Genomic DNA, 22,058 nt, shown 5'->3' with positions numbered 1-22,058 from the left:
CGCATGATATACAATTTTTTTAAAAGAATAACTTAAAATAGAAGTATAATATTTGTGGTATAAGTACTAAAAGGGAGTATTTTTTTTTAGTACTTGATCATGGAGAGAATTTTAACTATTAGTTGAAGGTCATTAACTATTAGTACTTCCTATCCTTGTCAATTAAGAGCGCTGGTAAGTACTAAAAAATAGTACTAATAGTTTGGCCCTGTCAATTAATAGATTGCATGTATGTATTGCAAGTGGATGTATTGGGTTTGACCACTTTTAGTCCATTATGAGATAGTTGGAGTTTGTTGAGAAAAAAAACCCACAAACAAAGGCTCACCAAAAACTAAGTGGTCTTGGTATTGTGGTTGGTCACCTTGTCCCATAACCAATTGGTGGGGGGTTCGATCCTCAACCTTTGGGAATTGAAAGAGATTTTTGGTCAACCTTTTACCCTTAAGTAGAGCATTCGGGCCAGGAAATTAGTTACTGCTATCGACAGTGAATGCCTTGGTTGTTAAAAAAAAAAAAAAGCTCACCAAATACTAACCAGCAACCATAATACCGCATTTCTACTCTCCTTCCTCAAAGTGTGGGTTTTTATTTCCCTTTCTCTCTCCTCTCTTGAACTTCCTTTTATAAGTTTATTTCTATACATAATCATCTCATAAGGCCATAGAACCACACCCCTATTGTCCTTTCGTTTCAAAATTCCGTTAATTATATTATGCAAGTTTTTTTGTTGATTTTTGTTAATTACTCTCTACTTTAATATGTTTTATTTTTTGTGATGGAAATTGCATCCATACTTGCTTTGCTCGAACCACACCCATGTTCTCCTTTTCAATATTTAGTTAATTTTTTTTATTCAGATACAACCAATTTTAATTCGATATCATTATTCCTTTTTTGAAGAATCTTTGTAATTCGGTCAATTGAATTAGACTATGAAGTTTTTTTTGTCCCATCCAAAAAAATGAAGTTTTTTATTGATTACTCTCTGCTTTTAACATGTTGATGTTAACTTTGTTTTATTTTTTATGAAAAGAGCCACAACCCAATTTGTTTAGTATCTTGAACTCTCAGTTTTGTTAGGGAACTAAGAAGAATCAAAATGGACATGGGTGAAGCAAATTAGAGGAAACTCGAGAAATAGAGGGAGAAGAATTCACCTTCAATTTTGTTATTTCACTCTAAATTTCCCAGTTTTTAGATTGGATGGAACCTTAATCTAGAGAAATTTTAGAAGTTGTTGACTTATAAAGTACATGACAAACACAAATGGAGGGAGGAAGTAATAACTAATAAGTGCGAACAAATAAGTGAGCCAGTTTATTTAGGTGTCAAAAAACTAAAAAGTCTATATGGATGGTTTTTGATTTAGGACCAGAGTTATAAAAAAAAAAATTCAAGTAGTTGAGTCTAACCAAACAAGCTCTATAACGTAATAACGAAGCATAGATGTTTGTTGGGTTAGGAACACACTCTTTTTATGATGTGAAGGAAAGGAACGGAAAGAAAAAACAAGAAAGCCGCATTTGAATGTATCATCTCCTTCCTCCAAGAATTAATGAATGGAATCTTTATCCACCTCTTGCAAGTTGCAAGTGTTCATCTTTTCAATTGGTAATGGGGATGACAAATTAGCCTTTTTCTGCTGATATTACGATCTACCCATAAGTATCACTGAATTAAAATACATAACATGACTACATAAATCGTGTTATTGTTATTGTTATTGAAGATGAAGATGAAGATGAAGGTTACTCCTAAAGCTTTTGCTGCCTTCTTTCATGGTGGTACTACTGGTATTACTCCTTTTCCTTCTTTATCTTTTCATTTTCATTTTCATTCACGCAATTACTCCATTGTAACTGATGCTGTTATTCAAGATCATAGTTTGTTTCTTCAATCAGTTAGAGAACACTGTAAATTAGGGTTTTCAAATCTCAATTTCCCCCTTTCTCTCTTCCATCAAATGCTCTCTTTGCGCCCTCTTCCTTCTATAATCTATTTCAATCAGCTCTTCACTGCCATTACCAAATTGAAACGCCTTCAACCTCACTCCATCATCATCTCTCTCCTCAGGGACCTTGAATTGTCAGGTATTCGACCCGATATGCACTCTATTGGTATTCTCACCAATTGTTACTGCCATTTGGGCCGTGTTGATTTCGGTTTCTCTCTTCTCGCCAAAAGACTTAAGCTTGGTTACCCCTTTGATGGTGATTGTGTTATCTTTACCACCTTAATCAATGGCTTTATCCACTGTGATAAGCTTCCTCAAGCTCTTCAATTACTTGATCAAATTGTTAAGCTAGGTTTCCAACCCGATATTGTTACCTATGGTGCTATTTTCAAAGGTCTTTGTCGGATTGGTGACAATGCTGCTGCCCTTCACTTGCTTAAGAGGATGCATTCTGGTTGTTGCAAACCTAACCTTGTTATATATAGCACCATTATTGATAGTCTTTGTAAGGATAGGCTGTTGAAAGAGGCCCTCGACCTGTTCACCGCCATGAAAAGTGAGGGCATTATACCTAATGTTGTCACTTATACCTCCTTGATTAGAGGTCTCTACAACTCCGGCTTAAGGTCGAGGCTAAAGATATGCTAGCTCAGATGTTGGAGTGTAACATAGCACCAAGTGTTATCACCTTCAGCATGCTCGTTGACATGTTTTGCAAAGACGGGAATGTTGATGAAGCACAAGCTATTCTAGACTACATGATTGAGAGAGGTGAGATTCCAGATGTCATTACTTACAATGCTTTACTTGATGGTTATTGTTTGCGTGGTCAGATGGAGGATGCGGAAAAACTACTTGATTTGATGGCCAAGAATGGTTGTGAGCCTGATATTGTAAGTTTTAGCACTATCATTAATGGATATTGCAAGGCTAGAAACATGGACAAGGCCCTCAACTTGTTTCAAGAAATACTTCAGAAAGGGGTGACACCTAATGTTGTTACCTATAACACTCTTATTGATGGACTATGCAAAGTCAATAGACTTTCCCTTGCACGCCAGATGTTCAAGGAAATGCAAGTTCAAGGAGTTATTCCAGATGTTGTCACATATGCTTCAATGCTTGATGGCCTATGCAAAAATGCGCTACTTGATGAGGCAGTGGCGTTACTTGAAGAAATGGAGGACAATCGTGTTAAGCCTACTGTTGTCATCTACGCTATCCTAATGGCTAGTTTGTGTGAGGCGGGGAAACTTGGAGATGCAGCAAAAATTTTCTCAGATCTTGTATTGAAGGGCCTACAACCTGATGTGATAACATATAATATAATGATTAAAGGTTTATGCAAGAAAGGGCTCATGGATGAAGCTATCCTATTGTCGAGGAAAATGGAGGAACACAATTGCTCCGCTGATGATCGTACTTATAATACAATTATCAGAGGATATATTCTCAACAATGGCTTATCAAACGCTTTGTACTATTGTGATCTTATGGTTAGCAAGGGATTCAAAGGCGATGCTGACACTTTCTCGTTATTTATTCGCCTCTTGTCTTCTGATAACTTAAGTGACTCATTAAAGGACCAAGTGCGGAAGTTCATGAACTGAATAGAAGCTAATTTGTCACCTCACCTGTAATACTCTTAGTGATGGCCTAATGAATCTAGTACTACATTGGAGTAGTCACTTGCTGTATCTTTTAGCTTCCTACTTCTTTAAGTCTCCTTCTTTTTACTAGGGTGGCTTTGCTTTATACATTGTTATTTAATATGCACGGTTAACAACATTGCCTTTCCATACGGACTTCAAGGAAATTCAATCTTAAGGATTTACTGTGGACATCTTCACTTTCACTTCATTACTTGAAGCGTATGCAAAAGTGTACATCTTCTCCAAGCAATGACAGTGTTTCAGGAGATGGAAGTGGCCTCTGATAATGTCATCTGCAATATGGACAAACATTATTAGCGGACACTCTGAAGAAAGTAGGGTGAATGTTGTTCCTTGATCTTTCTCCTTCAATTTTGTAGCTGGAATAAATACCAAAAGTTCTTCTGATTGAATCATGGATTATCTGTGATGTCATTGATTAACTGTGAAAAGATTATTTTACAGTTTTAGGATAGTTGCTAGCTTGCTGTTGAAGCAAGCTGTTGAGTCACTTACTAGGCTCCACTGTTCTGATTTCTAAAATATCTTGCAATGCTTGTGACAGATACAACAAGCATATCCCAAGATTTGTCCCAGAAAAAGATAACACCAAGTGTTAGCTATCTATTCTGCAAAATATCCAAACTCATTGAATTTGTTATGAAGTCGAAATGCATATTGAACACTACATTCAGGTATTTTTATAGTTGATCTGTAGATCTATATTAGTGCTACAGAAATAAATTACCCTCTTCATATTTTTGATGTTTATATTTTTCAAACAGACTGTAATTCAGCTTCCTGGGAATTTTGCTGTTAGCTTGACATGTTTAGATGCTTTTCATCGGTGTTAGTTTTCCGGAGTCAACAAGTCTGGCTTTCTGCCATGACTCGAAACTGTGACTGATTGCCTTCTTTAATTTACAGTTAGTATGCCTCTCCCAAGATGATAAATAAATTAGATCCAGAGAAAAGACTGATGCAGATGACACTGAAGTAATTTTCAAGAACTTGTATCATCAAAAACTCTCTTCATTGGAATTGCTTGTCAAAGAAATTTCCTTCATCAATTAAAACTGACAACTTCAACTTTTTTTATTTTTTATTTTGCTTTATGGTGTGTATTTTTGCCTATCTGGTAATGTTTTGTCTAGTAATCCTTTAGTTTATACTCAAAATTCAACTCACTTGCATTTTCTGAATCTCTGTGCTTGATTCATTACTATACTGAACATCACCTTTGTTTGGATTTAGGTGCTTGGAAGTCCAACTGCTCCTTTCTAAGGGGTGTTGTAATGGAATTGCTTATTTCTGATTCATCCTTTTAGTAGAATGTGGCTTGGAAATATGCTGGACTAATGTGCAATGATATTCATTAGATCACAACTAATTCTAATTACAGATACAAAGTCTTAGAATTAGGGAGAATGGAGTATTTTTGTTTCGTCCAACGCGATATATAAAAAACAATAGATTTGAAAATTCGGTAAGAAATGAAATGTCACAATATTTTTTTTTTACATGTCAAAATGATGGAAAACAAAGAATTTTTGTTGTTGGAAGTTTCAGCTTTGTTTTCAGAAAGGGAACGTAACAATAATATTTTGTGTATGGTTTCAAACCATATCTCTCATCCCTCACAACAATAAGTACTTGCAACAATATGGGGTTATAACTCGCAACATTTAGTAACTAGCCCTATAAAAAAGAAATGGATGACTATCATCAATCTACCACCGTGTATGATTGATGGTTGGTTTGTATAATTATGAAGACGTGATGGCCTCGGACAATATAGATTTCTCTATCTCTATGACACAATCACACAATAAGCAAAAGATGAAAATCAAGACAATATAGTCTTAATCTAGTTTCTTTGACACAAAAGGAAACTTTTATAACCTTAATTTTTGCAAAGAAAGTAAATCATTAATCATAATGATTTGATTTTGGAGAATTTATTTTAGAGGTATTAGCAGTAAAACATTTATTAATTTTTTTTTGGGGTTTTTTGAGCTAGGTAAGATGAATAGTTTCATTAGACTAGAATCTTTTAGATGTGAACTTGATCCAAGCCTAAATATTAGTACATACACACGTTTGTAGGATGAGCTCAATATGCACGATGAACATCAAGCACTAGATGATGAACATAAAAACTAATGCCAATTAACATGTACTTATAAATGTGTACATGTGTTCATATAATTTGTTAATTATGTACATGTGCGCACCATGTTTTACGTACAAGTACGTACACCATCTAGGCAGATTAAATACTTTGAAAGCGGGTAAAATATATGAAAATCTGCTTTTTTTTTTGTTAAGTGCCTCTAGTGGTACCGAACACAAACCTTAGGGTGTGAATATCCCTAGTCTTAAGCTTGAGTCTTGAGACAAGATTTGGGTGAGTCTTGAACAAGACTAGGGATATTCAAGGAGAAAGGATGAAGGAGTCGTGGGATGAGATTTAATTTCCCAAACTCATCTTAAGACTCATGCGTGTGGGCCCCACCAAGTATTTAACCCACTTTTTGGTTTCCCTTCCCCACCAAGAATACATACAACAAAGTAAAGTGAGTCTGGAAATAATATGAGGGATAGAGTATAAAATTAGAATGAGTCTGAAGTGAGTCTATAGAATTAAAAAGTAGTGAAAAGCTTATGTGGCACAGTATGAAGTTTGGAGGTGAGTCTGAGGGATATTCACACTCTTAGCCAGGGGATATATACTTGGAAGGATGTGTGAGTTGGCTTAGACCTTAAAAAACGACGCCGTTAAAACTTACTGAAGTTGCTAGATTTTCTTTTCATTTTCCTTTCATTGAGAGTGATGGAGCTGGAGCTTTAAAGTGTGTAATTTGGCACTTTGCCTATACCAGAATTGTTAGAAAAGAGAAAAATTTCTAGTTTATAAATCATTCTTAGATTTTTCAGAGAGCAAGATTCACACTTATTCTTTTTATTTTCTGGGTATGTTCTTATAAATAGAGATTAAAAATGCAAGTAATTAAAATGTCATTACCTTCTCCAGTTCTTCATCGCAGCTCATTTTCAAGTTCCAGGTAATTAAATAATTCACTTACATACCCCATTTTTTTTTTTTTTCATGGAATTCTTTATTTGATAATTTTCTGGGTTTAGAAATTAGAATAATTCTATTGTAAATTTGTAATTGCTATGCTAGCTCACTTAAAGTACCCATCTTTTTGTTGCTGCGTTTTTTTTTTTTTTGTTAATTTACTTGCCTTTTTCTTTATATTTGTTGGGCACTTTAAAATTCTGTTGAAAATTTGGCTCTTTTTTAGTTTTATGTTTGTTACTGAAGTTCATTCTTTAGAAATGTTGGTTGATGGCTTGATTGTCTTAAAAGTTTTGTCCTTTTTAGTGTACGATGAATTTTTCATAGAAAATTAGTATTTTGTTTATATTTATTGATTTTTTAGTTTGATCACTTAATTGAAACTTGCATACCTTATTTAGTGAGTGAAGAGACAAATCTTGTTTGTTTAACTTGCTGAAATCAAGTATTATTTTCCTGTGTTTTTAGGGGTAAGCCTGTAAATTTAGTTGTAAGATGCTCCATTGATCGCCCAGCTTCAGAGAATGCCATTCCAAAACATATAATCTCTGGCCTTGTAGCTTCTTGCATATTCTTCTCGCAAGCGAATTTGGTTAGTATCTTGATTTCCTTTGTTTTGTTTCGCGGAGTTGAATTAAATGTATAACATGTAGGAAATCAAGCTGAATGTTGTTGAATTTCAAGGATGCAGTTATAACTTGGTGTTGTGCATTTTTTATGGTTTGATATATGATGAACTCTCGAGTAAGCTTGGGAAGAACGAGTAAAATGGTCTAATTGGGGTTGATTTGTTGATATTTGATAATGTAGCTTGATTGAGTTTGTTGATATTTTTGCTATTGGTAAAACTACCTTTATTTTGGGGCTAATAGGTGTATGGGACAGATCTTCCTCGTCATAATAGTATATGCCAGCTTGCTGATGTCTCAAGCAATAAGGTTCCGTTTCCTCTTGATGAGAATGCTAGTGATGCAAATGACAAGGTGACGATGATGATGATGAGAGGTATGTCTGCTAAGAATTTCGACCCAGTTAGATACGCTGGCAGATGGTTTGAGGTGGCCTCTCTTAAACGTGGATTTGCTGGACAAGGTCAGGAAGACTGTCATTGCACCCAGGTGAAATTATAATAATTGCTTTATTTGTTGATAAGTAGAGTAGTAGACTCTGTGAGAAGCTTAATCTGCTTTTCGATCATTAGGTGTATCTAGTTGTTAAAAGTGGCTCCCAATCTTGATTGTTCTCGAATAGTAGTACTGATATACTTCCCCAATTAGCAATCCACAAATAAACGTTTTTGTAAGCTTGGGCACACATATGAAGAGTAAATAGGGGAGTGTATATATTTTTAGTAGATAAAGTAAAAGTAAGAACAAGAAGTTGATTAAACGAGAGAAAGTTAGTGAAGGATCCCACATCACATTGGATATTGGGATATGAAGAGTGATACTGGAGGCTCCACGCCTCCACATCATATGGATAGTGGATTGAGTGAGGTAGGTGGGAAAAAATTTCATGAAAGGAAATGGAACCTTTTCTGTGGACTGACCGGAATAGCACGCATGACCTTTTATACATGGAGGAGGGAGTATTATGAAGAAAATTTGAAAACTTACCTCTTTATTGGATTCCAGGGAGTATATACGTTTGATATGGAAACGCCCGCCATCCAAGTTGATACATTCTGTGTACATGGTGGTCCTGATGGCTACATCACTGGTATCAGGGGAAAGGTTCAGTGCCTCTCAGAGGAAGATAAAGAGCTAAAAGAAACTGATTTGGAGAGACAAGAGATGATCAAAGAGAAGTGTTACCTGCGATTTCCTACTTTGCCGTTTATACCCAAAGAGCCGTATGATGTTATTGCAACTGATTACGACCACTTTGCCCTTGTCTCAGGAGCCAAAGATAAAAGCTTTATCCAGGTAATCAACCATCCTAATCTGCATAGTGGTCTCTTCTTTGTTGAACTACATAGTGCTCAGAGTTAAGAGTGGCAAATGTGTTATCTAGCTGTCTGATATAACCAAGTAACCAACCAACTCTCTGACGTCTGATGGCCTATAATCATCGTCAGAATATAGCATTTAGATCCGCAACTAATATGTGAAAAAACAATCAAATTGCTATTGTTTGTTCTGGATGTTGACTGTTGTTAATTTAGTTTGTTTTCTATCTGTTTAGCATGATGTTATCTGAAGAGCCATTATTCAAAGTTTCAAACCTTTCCAATTTTCTCAAGTGTGAAACTCGAGACTTGAGAAAAACTCATGTTATTATGAAATTTAAGGCCTATACTTTTGTTTGCTACGCAGCTATCACCACTTGCTTTCACTTGATTAAAGATGCCAAATCTTTCCATAAATATTAAAACTCATATCGTTTGTGGAGCTTTTCTTTGCAATAGTATAGTATGTCCTGATCATGTTCTATTAATGTACTAATTAATAATTTTACAGATCTACTCTAGAACGCCTAATCCTGGACCTGAATTTATCGAGAAGTACAAAAATTATCTAGCAGATTTCGGATATGACCCGAACAAAACCAAGGATACTCCACAAGATTGCCAAGTTATGTCGAACACTCAACTGGCTTCAATGATGTCCCAAAATGGAATGCAACAGGTTCTAAACAACCAGTTCCCTGATCTTGGATTAAAGGCTTCTGTAGAGTTTAACCCCTTCACAAGTGTACTTGAGACATTGAAGAAGCTCGTCGAACTCTACTTCAAGTAGTAGTTCAAGAATCTCATGTACTGGTGTATATTTTTCATATGAGCGTTCTGTAAAATCCACAATACAAAGTAGAATTCACTATCTTTGACATTCCTTTGTGTGGTAATATATGATAGCTGTCAATTGTTATCCAAACAGGTGTATCAGTTAAAATGAGAGACTTCTAAATAGGGTTCCCTTTTGAAAGAAAGATCACTCTTGTTTCAGAGTGATTCTATATAACTAGTAATATTTGAAGAAAGATAATATAAATGGAGGCGATCGAATATAAGATATGGATAATGGATTATATATATTCAATCAATTATATGATGTATCATATCCTCGAAAAAACAAAATTTTATTGATATTTCGTTATGATTTGGGGTCTGCTAAGACAATAAAAACATCTTTCAAAATAATACTTCTTCCGTTCCCTATTTCCCTTATATATGTCCTTTAAAGTTTGAACTCCACACATTTGGGGTACTCCCTTCTTGACCAGAGTACTACTCCATATGTTTCTATACATAGCGCATAGATGCTTTCCAAATTTTGGTCTACCCACTAATTTCTAGTAAATCTTGTGAATTTCGAACATCAACTTTCAAGAATGTAGCAAACTTTTCTCTTATATTATTACAAATAAAAATTAACCATTAAATCCATCTCTACATGTGCTAAAGGAATCGGTTCAAAATCAAATTCAGTTGGGGTCGTTAGTGAGGGTTCAATCTTCTCACTTGATTCAACTATGAGCAATGTTGTGCCAAGTTCTCATTTTCGAAGGTCAACAAAGAAAAATCAATGTCAATTGCTTAATCACCTTGGTTTCAGTCATAATATGCAGAAGAAAAATGGGATTCAAGTTTCAAAGAGGTGTAGTGAGGGTTATCCCAATGGTTGATATGGTGTCATTGCTTCAAAATCGTCTCAAGGAGTTCATGCGTTTCTATTGTTGATTTGCTTGAAGTTGTCTTAGTTTGTAGTTTTTTCAGTTGGTGAGCTTGGGTGTTTCTTGTTTTTTTTTTTTTTTGATGTGGTAGCTATGTTTGTTTCTAGGTCGTTCTAGTGGTGATATTGTTGAGGGGTTCTTGTTGTGTTTTAGAGCGTTTTGATTTCGGCGCTTTTGTATGTCTTTCAGTTCAAGGTGTTGTAGTCTTGACATTTCGATGTATGCCTTCAACACTTTTAAGTGTTTTAATGAAGTGAACTAAATTATTAAAAAAAAACCATTAAATCCATCATTAAAAATAAAACATACTTTCGTACTTTTTATTAATTATCTATAAAAGTAATTCACGTTCAAAGTTTGAATCAAATCAACTCAAACATAATGCATATCTTATAAAAAAGAAAAGTGGAAGTAGTAACTAGTAGCATACAACACATTCAAGCTATACGATGGAGTTAACTAATACTACAAATCTCGTAGAGCATAACAAGTTAGTTGAGCAGTCACATATAAATTAACGGATAAGCAAGAGTTATCTTTACTTCTTTAGCAACAACCTAAATTCTGTTATGCTCCCTATAAATGTGCAAATTAGTAGGTGCATACGTTCGTATGGTGAGGAAGGTGCACACGATGATCATCAAGCACTAGGTTATAAACATCAAAACCAATACCAACGAACATATACAAACAAAGATGTAAATATGTTCATTTGGCTTGTTAACCATTTACATGTGCACACTTTTCTCACCTTACGGACGTATGCACTATCTACGTATTGCTATAAATGCTTTCAACTTCCTTCAAGAAAATAAAAAAAATGCTTGCAACGTTTAGACATAGAGGGAATACTTAAAGGGACAACGGAAGGACTAATCAACATCATTAGGGTACTCAATTTTAGTAATCAATCCATCAGCATTCACTAAACATAATTAAGGCAGAGTAACATGAAGCTGAAGGGCTTTGAAGAGTACTTATTAATCATTAAATTCTCATGAATTGGAAGCCTAAAAATCATTTATGCACGTACATAAACATAATGCATTTCCTATGATTATACTAGCTCAGTTAATTAAATTTGGTTGGAAAAACTTTATCTACCCAGTAAGGCTATGTTCAGTTCACCTTATTTTTGCTTATTTCAAATCTAATCAGATCAGATCAGATCAGAAAAAATAAGTTCAGATCAGATCAGTTCAGATTATGCTTATATTTAAAAATCATTATATCTTTCATTACATATTAGTAAAAATTATAATAATTGAATATTAATAAAGTACTCATTGAGACGAATCAAACAAGACCCCACATGATTATATTTTTTCTTATATATTGAGAAAAATCTAAAAGATAAGATCTTGTAATCAGAAAAAATAAGTTCAGATCAGATCAGAAAAAATAAGTTCAGATCAGATCAGATAAGTTCAGATCAGAAAATTTCAGGTGAACTAAACATAGCCTAAGTCAACAACCCACAACTAATAAAAATAAATAAATAGTGGAATCCAACTCATCAGTTCTAATAGTTGTTTAATGCTTTATTTCTAGTGGGTTAACTACCCACCGGGTAGATGTAGCATTGCCCGTTTGGTATTAGTATTGGCATTTACTCATGCCAAGTTGCCACCTTTATATAAATTAGGCCAATGGAAACAACATATTTGTGCAATGCAAATAGAGAAAATGGGAGCACTACCAATTGAACATATTGCTCAAGATTCAGCCACCAAAATCAAACATGAAACATCAAAATCTCATGTAACTTTGAAGGTGAATGGAGGTGATGATCATGATGTTTATTACAGAGTTAAGCGCGATTTCCCTTTACATCACTTGAAGCTCGATTATTGCAATCGCCTTTGTTTCGATTATGGAACTGTTCGTTTCACTTATCGTAAAGCAGAGCTTTCGGGGACTAAAACTCCTGATGATCTTCAAATGGAGGATGGTTGTGTTATTGATACATGGGTTGACAAGGTAGGAGGGTGATAAATGGTAACCAACTTTTAGATTTTTGGGTATGAAACAAAGGACTCAGTTTAGTTGTTTTGTGTTTTGTTATGTTTTGCTTGCGTCTTTTCTTCTTGTAGTACATGCTGTGATCTTGCTATGCTATGTCAGTGCTACTAGTATGGATAAATAAATTTCTATTATAAAACCTTTCTTGTGTACTACTATATATGTTTTCGATTTCATGTATGATATGCTACCCTTAATTGAGAATTCAAACGAATACTGATTTTCTTCACATAAAACATGGTGGGTGGTCTCTCGCAAGTAGAATGAATAAAGTTGAGATGACTGAATATTTGTCTCATATTAAAGAATTAGAGAGAATAACTAACATATAGATTGATGAGTTACTACATTTATCACCAATTGGTTTTAGGATAGAACTTTACCAATTTTTATGTGGTCACTCTCTCCTTCAACGTACCACATGCAAACGGGAATAGACTTAATCCTACAATCTGCGGGATATATATAAATATGAGGATATTAATTAGTTGATATCCTTTTACCATAAACAAACAAATGGATGTAATAATCAAACTAGTTTTCAGAATGTAATAAAATTGGATTACAGGCCAATTTTAACAAGACATACAATTCAATTCCACTTATTGACTTGATATTGAATATTGATAACGTTCATGGAAAATAGAAGGAAGAGAAATAAAATAATATAAAGAAATAGGAAAGCACATGATGATTGATGAACCAAGGATACTTGATAATTGTTTATTCAAAATCCACTTATAATCATATTTAAATATTTAATAGTCCCTTCTTTTGGTAAAGTTAGAAGAAATGGACATATGACGCGTACAATATCACTTCATGCTCGTACGATCGTATCTAAATTCTAAGAGTTATGCGCTTCATAGTTCATAGTGGTACTTTGGTAGATTATAGTATTATACAATATGCAAAAGCTTGTTATAGGTGGATCTTAGAATCTCAACTACAAATGTGGCTGAACTCTAAAGAGTAAAGACTAGAAAGATAAGAATTGTTGGCCACACCAACCATAAACTTACACGGACCAACTCGGGCTTGGCTAGGCGTCCAACCGTTTGAGTCTCTTAGGGGACTCAAACGAGGACAATTTGGTCATTTTATGTATTGGAAATTTCACGCGCGTGTGGCAAGGGTTTGCTTGGTACCAATGTTAGGTTATAATGGTACCATTGTCCGAAAATATTGATACCAAAGTAAGGTTTGTTTGGTACCAATCCTGATAACAATTTGATACCAATATCAGGTTATAATGGTACCATTGTATTTTTTTTGGGTGTTTGAGTCTCTTTTGGACTCAAACAGTTGGTTACCAAGGCTTTCTCGACCAACTCTGTACAAAACTTTGTAAATAACGTACACTAATAAATTGGCAACCCCCGGTTACAAATACCAAATCAACTTTATACTCCCTCCACTAATTTTTAATTTGTTATATTATTGCTTTAGAAATGAAGCCACTAATTTTGACCGATTATTTTGATTATTTTATAAGTGAAAATATAGACATGTGTGGTCTTGTTAGATTCGTCTCGATGTGTAGATTCATAATATCAATTTGTTATAATTTTTACTTAAACGAAATAAGAGATATTAAAGGTTAAATAATGACTTAAAAATCGTACACAATAAGTAGTTTGATTATCAATTGTTATTTTTTTTTTTTTACGATTAATTCAAAATTACTATTGGCTACCAAAAGAAATGGAGATTACACATCAAAGCAACACAGAAACCCTAATTACTCCACCACCAACAAAGGGAGATAACAAGAGCCAAAACAACCAACACCCTACAGCTGCTAAACATTGTTTCTCAACCGTAAAAGTAAGCAAAGCCCTCAAAAAATCGTGTTGTTTCTTTGAATCCAAATTGCATACATTGCTTCGAGCTGTGATTCGCGCATACCCGGTATGGACACTGTTTGTCCATACCGTGGCAAAGTTGTAAATAAATACAACTTTTTCTTTTTTGGAGTTTTTTTTTAAAATTATTTTTTTTGGGTTTTTACTTACATACATTCATGATTTGATTCACATTAGAGTTAATCTAATTCACATTATAGTTGATATGATTCATATAGTAGTTGATTTGACTTCTCTCCTTCATGACCGGAATTGTATAAATTGCTATTAAGCTAACTTTTTTTTGTCTTTTTCTGGCAAAATTACTAACATATCCCGGTATGGACACTGTTGGCCCATACCGGGTATGCGCCAATAATTTCTCACATTGCTTCAGTGAAAAGCATAACATATAACATTGATCTTCTACTCTTGTTATGAGCTTTAGTAGCTGCAATAAGTGCACTCTGCCACTCATAATGAAAGCCCTTCCCCTGTTGATTAAAACCCATCATCTGCATAATAGGACGTCAGACGCCAGATACCAGCAGCATTCTCACACTCAAAGAAAAGGTGGTTCAAAGCCTAATTTGCTGCACTGAATATTCCACATACTCAACCTATCTGCAATGCAGAGACGATTTTGCAAGGCAAGCCAAAGGATAAACTTGCTTTTGGGCATGGCATTGTTGTTACACAGTACTCTTCTCCAGTTGACTTTAGCAATTGTTATTTTATTGAAAAAGTGGATGTGATATGAGTAAGTAGGTCGTAAATGTAGTATTATATTATTTGATGGAGAGAGCGTGTGGATCAATGATTAGTGTTGATAGGTAATAGGAGTAATATAATTTTATTTGGAGGAGAGAGTGAGCGTGGAGTCGTGGACCAATGGTTAATAGGTAGAAAGATTAAATAATAGTGATTCATTCTCAAAAATAAAAGTGTAAAGAGTATTATGGGATAGATGAAAAGTATAAAGAGTATTCTAAGACGGATAGATTATATGTTTTGCTTAAATTTAAACATATTTATAAATTCGATACATTAAATTTTAATAATTCTAAAGACAATGATCCTAAAGCAACAAAATTTACTCCCTCTATCGCATTATATGAGTCATGTTTCTTTATAAGTTGTCCCAAAATATAAGTCCTATTTCTATTTTCAATTAATAATTATGTCCAAAATACACCTTATGAAAATCATTTAATTCCCAAAACGTCCTTATAATTTCATTTTCCAATGCATCATTATTAATGACAAACTAAAATCTTTTACCCCATTGAATTTCTCTACACACTAAATCGTGTAACATTAAATGTTCAATTTTTATTTTTTGTTAATAACAAAGAAACAATGTAAGTGCTTCTTAATAAAAATGAATCTATTTATCCAAATAAAACTAAGATTCCATTTACCTTAATTTTCGTATAAAAACAGAATTAGGACTTATATTATGGGACGGAGGGAGTAAATTCTAGCTTTCTAACTTTCTATCTTTTAATTTTTTTTTAACCTTAAACTTTTTACTTGCTATAAAAAAAAAAAAGAAATCAAGGTCTACCAGTTTGGACTTAAAAATTTCGGGATTGGACTTGACTGGAAACCAGAATTACAAATTTTTAGAGACCGAACAAGAATTTTCTAATCCGGTCCATTCCAATCTTGTTTCAATCCAAATTATTCCTAGTCCAAATATGCACACCCCTAATTACCATCCCCAACTTTGACAATTAAACTTTATATAACTACAAGATTAAGGGTGCGTTCTCTTCAACTTATTGGCCCTGAACTTATCTAAACTGAACTTATTGAACATGAACTGAACTTATTGGAACTTGTTAAACCAGATTGGACCTGATTCAACTTATTGGACCTGATTGAACCTGATTGGAATTTATTGGACCTGATTGAAACTTATTAGACCTTATTGGCCCTGATTGAAACTTATTAGACCTTATTGGACCTGATTGAAACTTATTACTTTATTGGACCTGATTGGAACTTATTTGACCTTATTAGACAAAAAAATTGACCATTAATAACATAAATATTATCCCTAACGTAAATACTATCCCTTAAAATTTATTATGAATAATTATTAAAATTCATCCTTTGAAAAAATTATTATTATTAATTATCTCTTATGATAATTAATTTAACAAAAAAAATTTACTATTTATATATTTGCCTATACATAACTTTCACCACTAATATGGAGTATCTAATAATCTTGTTTTGAATTTATAAAGCACTATTTTTTTTTTTTTTTTTGAATAGATAAAGCACTAGTTATTTAAAGACGAGTTGCAAAATATTGTAATTATAATGATTATAATTGTTAACCTTAATTATTTGACCATGATTATAATATTATTTAATAATAATATAATAAGCTAATAGTAATATGAATAATCAAACAATAGACAATAATACAAGTATACTCCCTCCGTTCCCTAAAGATCTTCCCTCTTCCCGTTTAAGGGTGTTTCCAAAAGATCTTCCCTCTTTTGCTTTATTCCTTATTTGGCAAAACAAATTTCCCTATTTACCCTCTCATGTCACTATCATATGGTCCACCATTACATTATTAATTCAATTTTACTCCCTTTCTCTCTCCTACTTTAACCCCTTTTTATTTGTTTATTTATCTTAACCCCTTTCTCTCTCCTACTTTACTCACACCATGACCCACACAACTTGATTTTCCTTGGAATCTGTAGGAACAGTAAGTGGGAAGATCTTTAGGAAACGGAGGGAGTATAATACTATACATTGTGGTACTTTAATAAAAAATTCTAATAATAACATAATCAGCTAATAGTAATATGAATAATAAAATAATAGAAAATAATACAAATATTTAATATAATAATAAACACTAAAATACAAGTATAATACTATATAATCGTTGTGGTACTTTAATTAAAATTCTAATAATAACGTAATCAGCTAATAATGAATGAAAAAAAAAAAATAATAATTCAAATCTTAATTGAACATTGACTATTTGAACCTTATTAGACCTGAATAGACATGATTGAAACTTATTGAACCTTATTGCGCCTGATTGGAACTTATTACACCTGATTGAAACTTATTACACCTGATTAGACCTGATTGAAACTTATTACCCTGATTGGACCTTATTGCAACTTATCTGAACTTATTGGACCTGAAACTTAAATTTTTAAGTTGAGGAAAACGCACCCTTGAAAATAAAAGAACATTTAGAGAACTCCAATAACTTATTGTGCAAGTCTTTACATGAGTTAGTATTAGATTTAGTATATAAATAATGAAAAGTTAAGAGAGTGGAATAGTATCACAAACTTTTTCTTTTAAAGTATTAGAGGAAAACTATTTAAGGTAACTCTGTACTTCAGCTAATTTTGCCAAAACAAAATGATCTTATTCAACAAAAAGATCTCTTTAGGTTTACCACATATAATCTGCAAGAATGCTTTTCCCAGAGTTCACATTTAAAAAAGGAAATATCAAACAAGTTTAAGCTATATTCAAATACAAAAACTCTTAAGATAAAAGGTTACTTTCCCTAGCATAAATTACAAGCCTTGCACATCAGATTCTAGTTAGATGTAAAATATAGGGACTACAATCTGGCCAAGATGAAATTACTTTGCAGACAACCATCACTAATTACATAACGTATGGACTTAAGCAAAATCAATATTTTCAAAGTTGATGACATAAAAAAATAATCACATCCCCAAAGTCTCAAATAGACAGTTGTTAAGTTGTTGAATCTGTGAACAAAAAGTTTAAACCGTGTAAAGAAAAAATAAAGTACTACCAACATATAAATTGTCAACCAAAATCGTAATCAACAGATGATGAATAAGACCAGCTCTCCACCGTAGCTTTGAATACAAAAAAAGAAGCCATACATTTACTACGATAGAAGAATCCCGTTTTATACTTAAAAACCTATACACACCACAGTTTGGAATTGAATACAAGCATTCACCTTCCAAATCGCCTGCAAATAAATGCGAAATTCTACCAAGAACAGTCAAAAGTCTGGACTATTATAACCATCGAAATCAACATTAGGAACAGATGTATTCGAGACCCCCCCACTATAGCAACATATTTCACCCGAGCTTTCAATCAAAGCGCCCCCCAAAACCCCTTTCCCACAAAAGATTAAGGGAACTACTTCCCACAATTAAAGCCGTGGCAAATTGATAACACTATGATAAGGATCAATGCAATGATGATACCCAGCACGATGAGCTTAATCTTCATGTTCTGAAACCACATCTTCCTCCTCATCTTTGTTCCTTGCTGCCTGAAATCTTGTGCCTATGGCCAAAACCAAAAGAATAAACATCAATATGCACCTCCATCAGGGCATAAAACTACTACACAGTATGTGCCCAGGCATAAAATCGAGAATTTTCAGTAGATTATACATCACATTAGGAAAAGGATAGCTCCATAGAATAACAATAATACATGTTTTTTCATGACGGAAAGGTATAAGTAGAGGCAATATTTGTATCATCACAAACCTGTGAACGGAGATTTTCTGTCTTGTCAACTAAAAGCTCGATCTTCTCACCACGATCTAGAACCTAAGCAAAAGAAAGAAGCAGCAGAATTGGCAATAAGTTTCGGAAGAACACAATCAGCTTCACCTTGTAAAATTGTAAGAAGGAATTCAGAGGCACAGCATAAATGTGATGTTAATGCAATTATGTCCCCACTTTATAAAATAATATACCCCTAATTATCAGTAATCTTATGAAAGTCTTTTACCTTCTCGATATTTTCCATCATCACTCCCTTCACTTCTGAAATCTGAGCCTGTACCTTTGCGAGCTTGTTCATCTCCTCTGGATGATCAACACAGTATTGCATGTGCTCCTTAAGTTTAGGCCTAGAGAATATGCAGGTGTTAGCAGTTGTAACATAGATTCTCAAATTTCAGAAAAAGCACAACCGAGAGAACTACCCGAAATCTTTGTTCAAGCTTTTTGCTTGAGCAGTAGCAGCTTTTCCACCCCCGAATCTCTTGTTAAAATCGTCTTTCACTCGCTCCAGGAAAGCCATTGGAATCTGCCTTCCAACAGACTCAACTGCAACTACACAGTAAGCTGCAAAATAAAAAATATGGGTGTATCTCAGGTCATAGCAAGTACATAAGGTGGGACACATTTATAGAAGCAGCATCTTTGACATTCTATCAACAGTCCGTCAAATGTGATACCCCCTCCTAGTACCTAATAAGCTAATACACTCCCCCAAACCCACCAAGAAAGAGGTGGGCACATTTAACAGAAGTATCATGAATGAAATTCTATCAACAACCACAAAATGCCCCAATTTCCTCCCTCATCCACAAAGAATGAAACAAAATGGATATAGATAGAGAAACCCTGAAACTAAATCTAGAAAAAAAAAAATTGAAGGATTGTAATCACAACAATAAGTAGGGGGCACAGTCAATAAGGTTCCTGAGGAAACAACAAATGTACAGCCCAGTTGATACTCATAATATCATAAGCCCATTGCCGATAAAGCAAATCCAAAACAAAATGAATTTTCGCCAAATTACCATAACTATTCTATATATAACCAGCTAAAACCAAGCATATCACAAATATCAATATTTTTGACAGAAACACCACGAGATAACAAAAGGGCTTGATGTAAGCTAACTCACCAAACAGAAAGTACACATTTACCAAACCAGAGTGATTCTGAAGTTAAAACAAAAATAGAGAGCAATCAAAAGGTACCAGGCTAGACCCCACTACCCTAAAACCGATTCGGGCAAGTCGTATCCTAAAAATATGTCCACTTCTTGACCAGGTTGCACAGGCAAAGATGGGAAGTTATCATACACCTATCCCAAAGACACTTCACCAATTAATCTTTAATTATTCCACTCTAAAGCACTGCCACCCATATATCTTTGATAATTCGACCCTAATGTCGTACCACAAACCTCGTAGCCTAAGATGTTTCAGAAACTGAAAGTGATCCTTCTTGTCGACAAAATAACATCTTAACCAAAAGTCTTAGCAAGGAATAACCTACAGGATCCAGTCACAAAAACAGCAGAAAACCAAGTTCCCGTTCATATCATGCTTTAAACCTTCAATAATCAAGAAAGATCATTTAACTGTAGAAAGCCGACAGTGATAAAAGAAATTTGCTATTAATGCAGTCATCAAGATAAAAACCCATTACCAAAACATATCAAAGGCTAAAGTCATTTCCTTAGACATCATAATGTCAGAGCACATCAACTCACTCACTAGAATACATATGACTTTCAGAACTCGACACACCACAAACCGAAGAAGACTAACTTAACAATCCAATCCAATTTCTTCTAATTCTTAGCTTCACATTACTCCTCAAAAGATATGTCGGGCAACATGTTATATCAAGCTTATTAACACCACATGCACAGTTTGCTGATATCCATGAAAAAGGTTTATGTGTGAGTCGGAAGGATCAAGTCAAATCATTCTCACTAGAGTTATTACACCATAGATCAAAAGCTTAAATATGAGACAATTCCAACCCAGCAACCTTTTCCTCACTCGACAGGCCTAACACTTTGCAAGTCTCGAAATAATTGGAACGCGATCACCTCCCAAAACTTTTGTGAGAATTCAATTTAGCAAGGCTATACGACAGACCATAACGAGCATCGATACTAAAGGAAGAACAACAACATATAGCTATTAACGCAATCCCAAAAGCCTAAACCACAAACCAACAGATCCTGAAAGGATAACATAATTACTATCAAGTCATAACAACCCATAACACTCACATTTTCGAGCGAAACCAACATCAAATCGAGATCCCCCATTTTCTCAAGTACACCACACCCATATTACTTAAACCCAGCAAATTCCATCCGATTTTCCGTCACAAAAACGAAGATTCAAATCAAGAAAGAACATAATCAAATCTTAACACAAACCGCAGCTCCAACCCAAAATTTAAATTGAAGACCATCATAAGATCCAAAACCAAATTACAAGATTCCGACAACAAATCAACACAAACCAACAGATCAATCGCAACTACAAGAGAATAGATAAATCACAAACACCCAGAATTGGAAAAACCCTAAACACATCAGATTCACACCCAAATCGAAGAACCCACCACACAAAATCTCCACTCACCACTCAAAATTCAAAACCCACAAAAACTCCTGATAAATCAAAACTACCCAATAAGATATAAACAACAGAGAACACAGATTTCCAAAAAAAAAAAAAACTAAAAAATAGAAAAACCCAGCTCAAATCCAAAACCCTATAGATCAAAATCAACTTCACAAATCAAACAATCAGTCATTTCAAAAAGGGGAAAATCACCAAAAAAAAAAAAAGGGAGGAGAGAGAAGAAGAGGGGAAAGCATACTGAAGCCATCGGAGACGAGAAAGTTGAAAGTGTGACCATCGCAGTTGTAGGTGAACTTGTTGTTGGTAGCTGGAAGTTTCTGGAGACATTGAGATGCGATACTTGTGAAATTACCAGTGAACTCTGTGTATTCTGCTAATATCACCGTTCCTCTTGCTACAAAACTGTAGATCAGATTTTGTTGCCCCATTTCTATCTCTCTCCTCACTCAGATCTTTGCTTCTTTTTTAAAAGAGAGAAAAAAGTGAAGAAGAAACCCAGAAAACAACACTGTTTTCTTGTTGAAGTTAGAGGAGAGAGAAAAGAGGGAATTTGCAGAGATGAAGGTTGAGACTTTTAGAGAGAGAATGGAAGAGGTGAGGTGAGAGAAAATTTAAACCCCTCTTTTTTGGATTTGGGACTTTTTTGAG

At 34.1% G+C, this 22,058-nt stretch overlaps 4 protein-coding genes across 4 annotated transcripts; 3 read left to right on the top strand and 1 right to left on the bottom strand.

Moving 5' to 3' along the window:
• Positions 1 to 298: 298 nt before the first annotated feature.
• Positions 299 to 4,811, top strand: LOC104890776 (putative pentatricopeptide repeat-containing protein At1g12700, mitochondrial). Its single transcript, XM_048641784.2, is given in 3 exon segments — positions 299 to 2,576; positions 2,579 to 4,304; positions 4,537 to 4,811. Coding segments are annotated over 2 exon segments (1,833 nt in total). The 5' UTR covers positions 299 to 1,732; the 3' UTR covers positions 3,568 to 4,304; positions 4,537 to 4,811.
• Positions 4,812 to 6,396: 1,585 nt separating this feature from the next.
• Positions 6,397 to 9,564, top strand: LOC104890777 (hypothetical protein). The gene is made up of 5 exons (XM_010676367.4): positions 6,397 to 6,674; positions 7,160 to 7,283; positions 7,564 to 7,809; positions 8,326 to 8,616; positions 9,151 to 9,564. The coding sequence occupies exons 1-5, from the start codon at positions 6,610 to 6,612 to the stop codon at positions 9,427 to 9,429; spliced, it is 1,005 nt and encodes a 334-aa protein (XP_010674669.1). The 5' UTR covers positions 6,397 to 6,609; the 3' UTR covers positions 9,430 to 9,564.
• A 2,468-nt stretch (positions 9,565 to 12,032) lies between these two features.
• Positions 12,033 to 12,524, top strand: LOC130591005 (small ubiquitin-related modifier 1-like). The gene has a single exon (XM_057393787.1). The coding sequence runs from the start codon at positions 12,035 to 12,037 to the stop codon at positions 12,353 to 12,355; it is 321 nt and encodes a 106-aa protein (XP_057249770.1). The 5' UTR covers positions 12,033 to 12,034; the 3' UTR covers positions 12,356 to 12,524.
• Positions 12,525 to 18,024: 5,500 nt separating this feature from the next.
• On the bottom strand, positions 18,025 to 22,058 carry LOC104890778 (vesicle-associated membrane protein 722). The gene is made up of 5 exons (XM_010676368.4): positions 21,649 to 22,058; positions 19,211 to 19,352; positions 19,015 to 19,135; positions 18,768 to 18,830; positions 18,025 to 18,558 (listed from the first exon to the last, which is right to left on the bottom strand). Exons 1-5 carry the CDS (start codon positions 21,836 to 21,838, stop codon positions 18,409 to 18,411), a joined length of 666 nt encoding a protein of 221 aa, XP_010674670.1. The 5' UTR covers positions 21,839 to 22,058; the 3' UTR covers positions 18,025 to 18,408.

This window comes from Beta vulgaris, chromosome 4 (assembly GCF_026745355.1).
Source record: "Beta vulgaris subsp. vulgaris cultivar EL10 chromosome 4, EL10.2, whole genome shotgun sequence".
Lineage (NCBI taxonomy): Eukaryota > Viridiplantae > Streptophyta > Magnoliopsida > Caryophyllales > Amaranthaceae > Beta > Beta vulgaris.
This window is presented reverse-complemented; position numbering and strand designations above follow the sequence as displayed.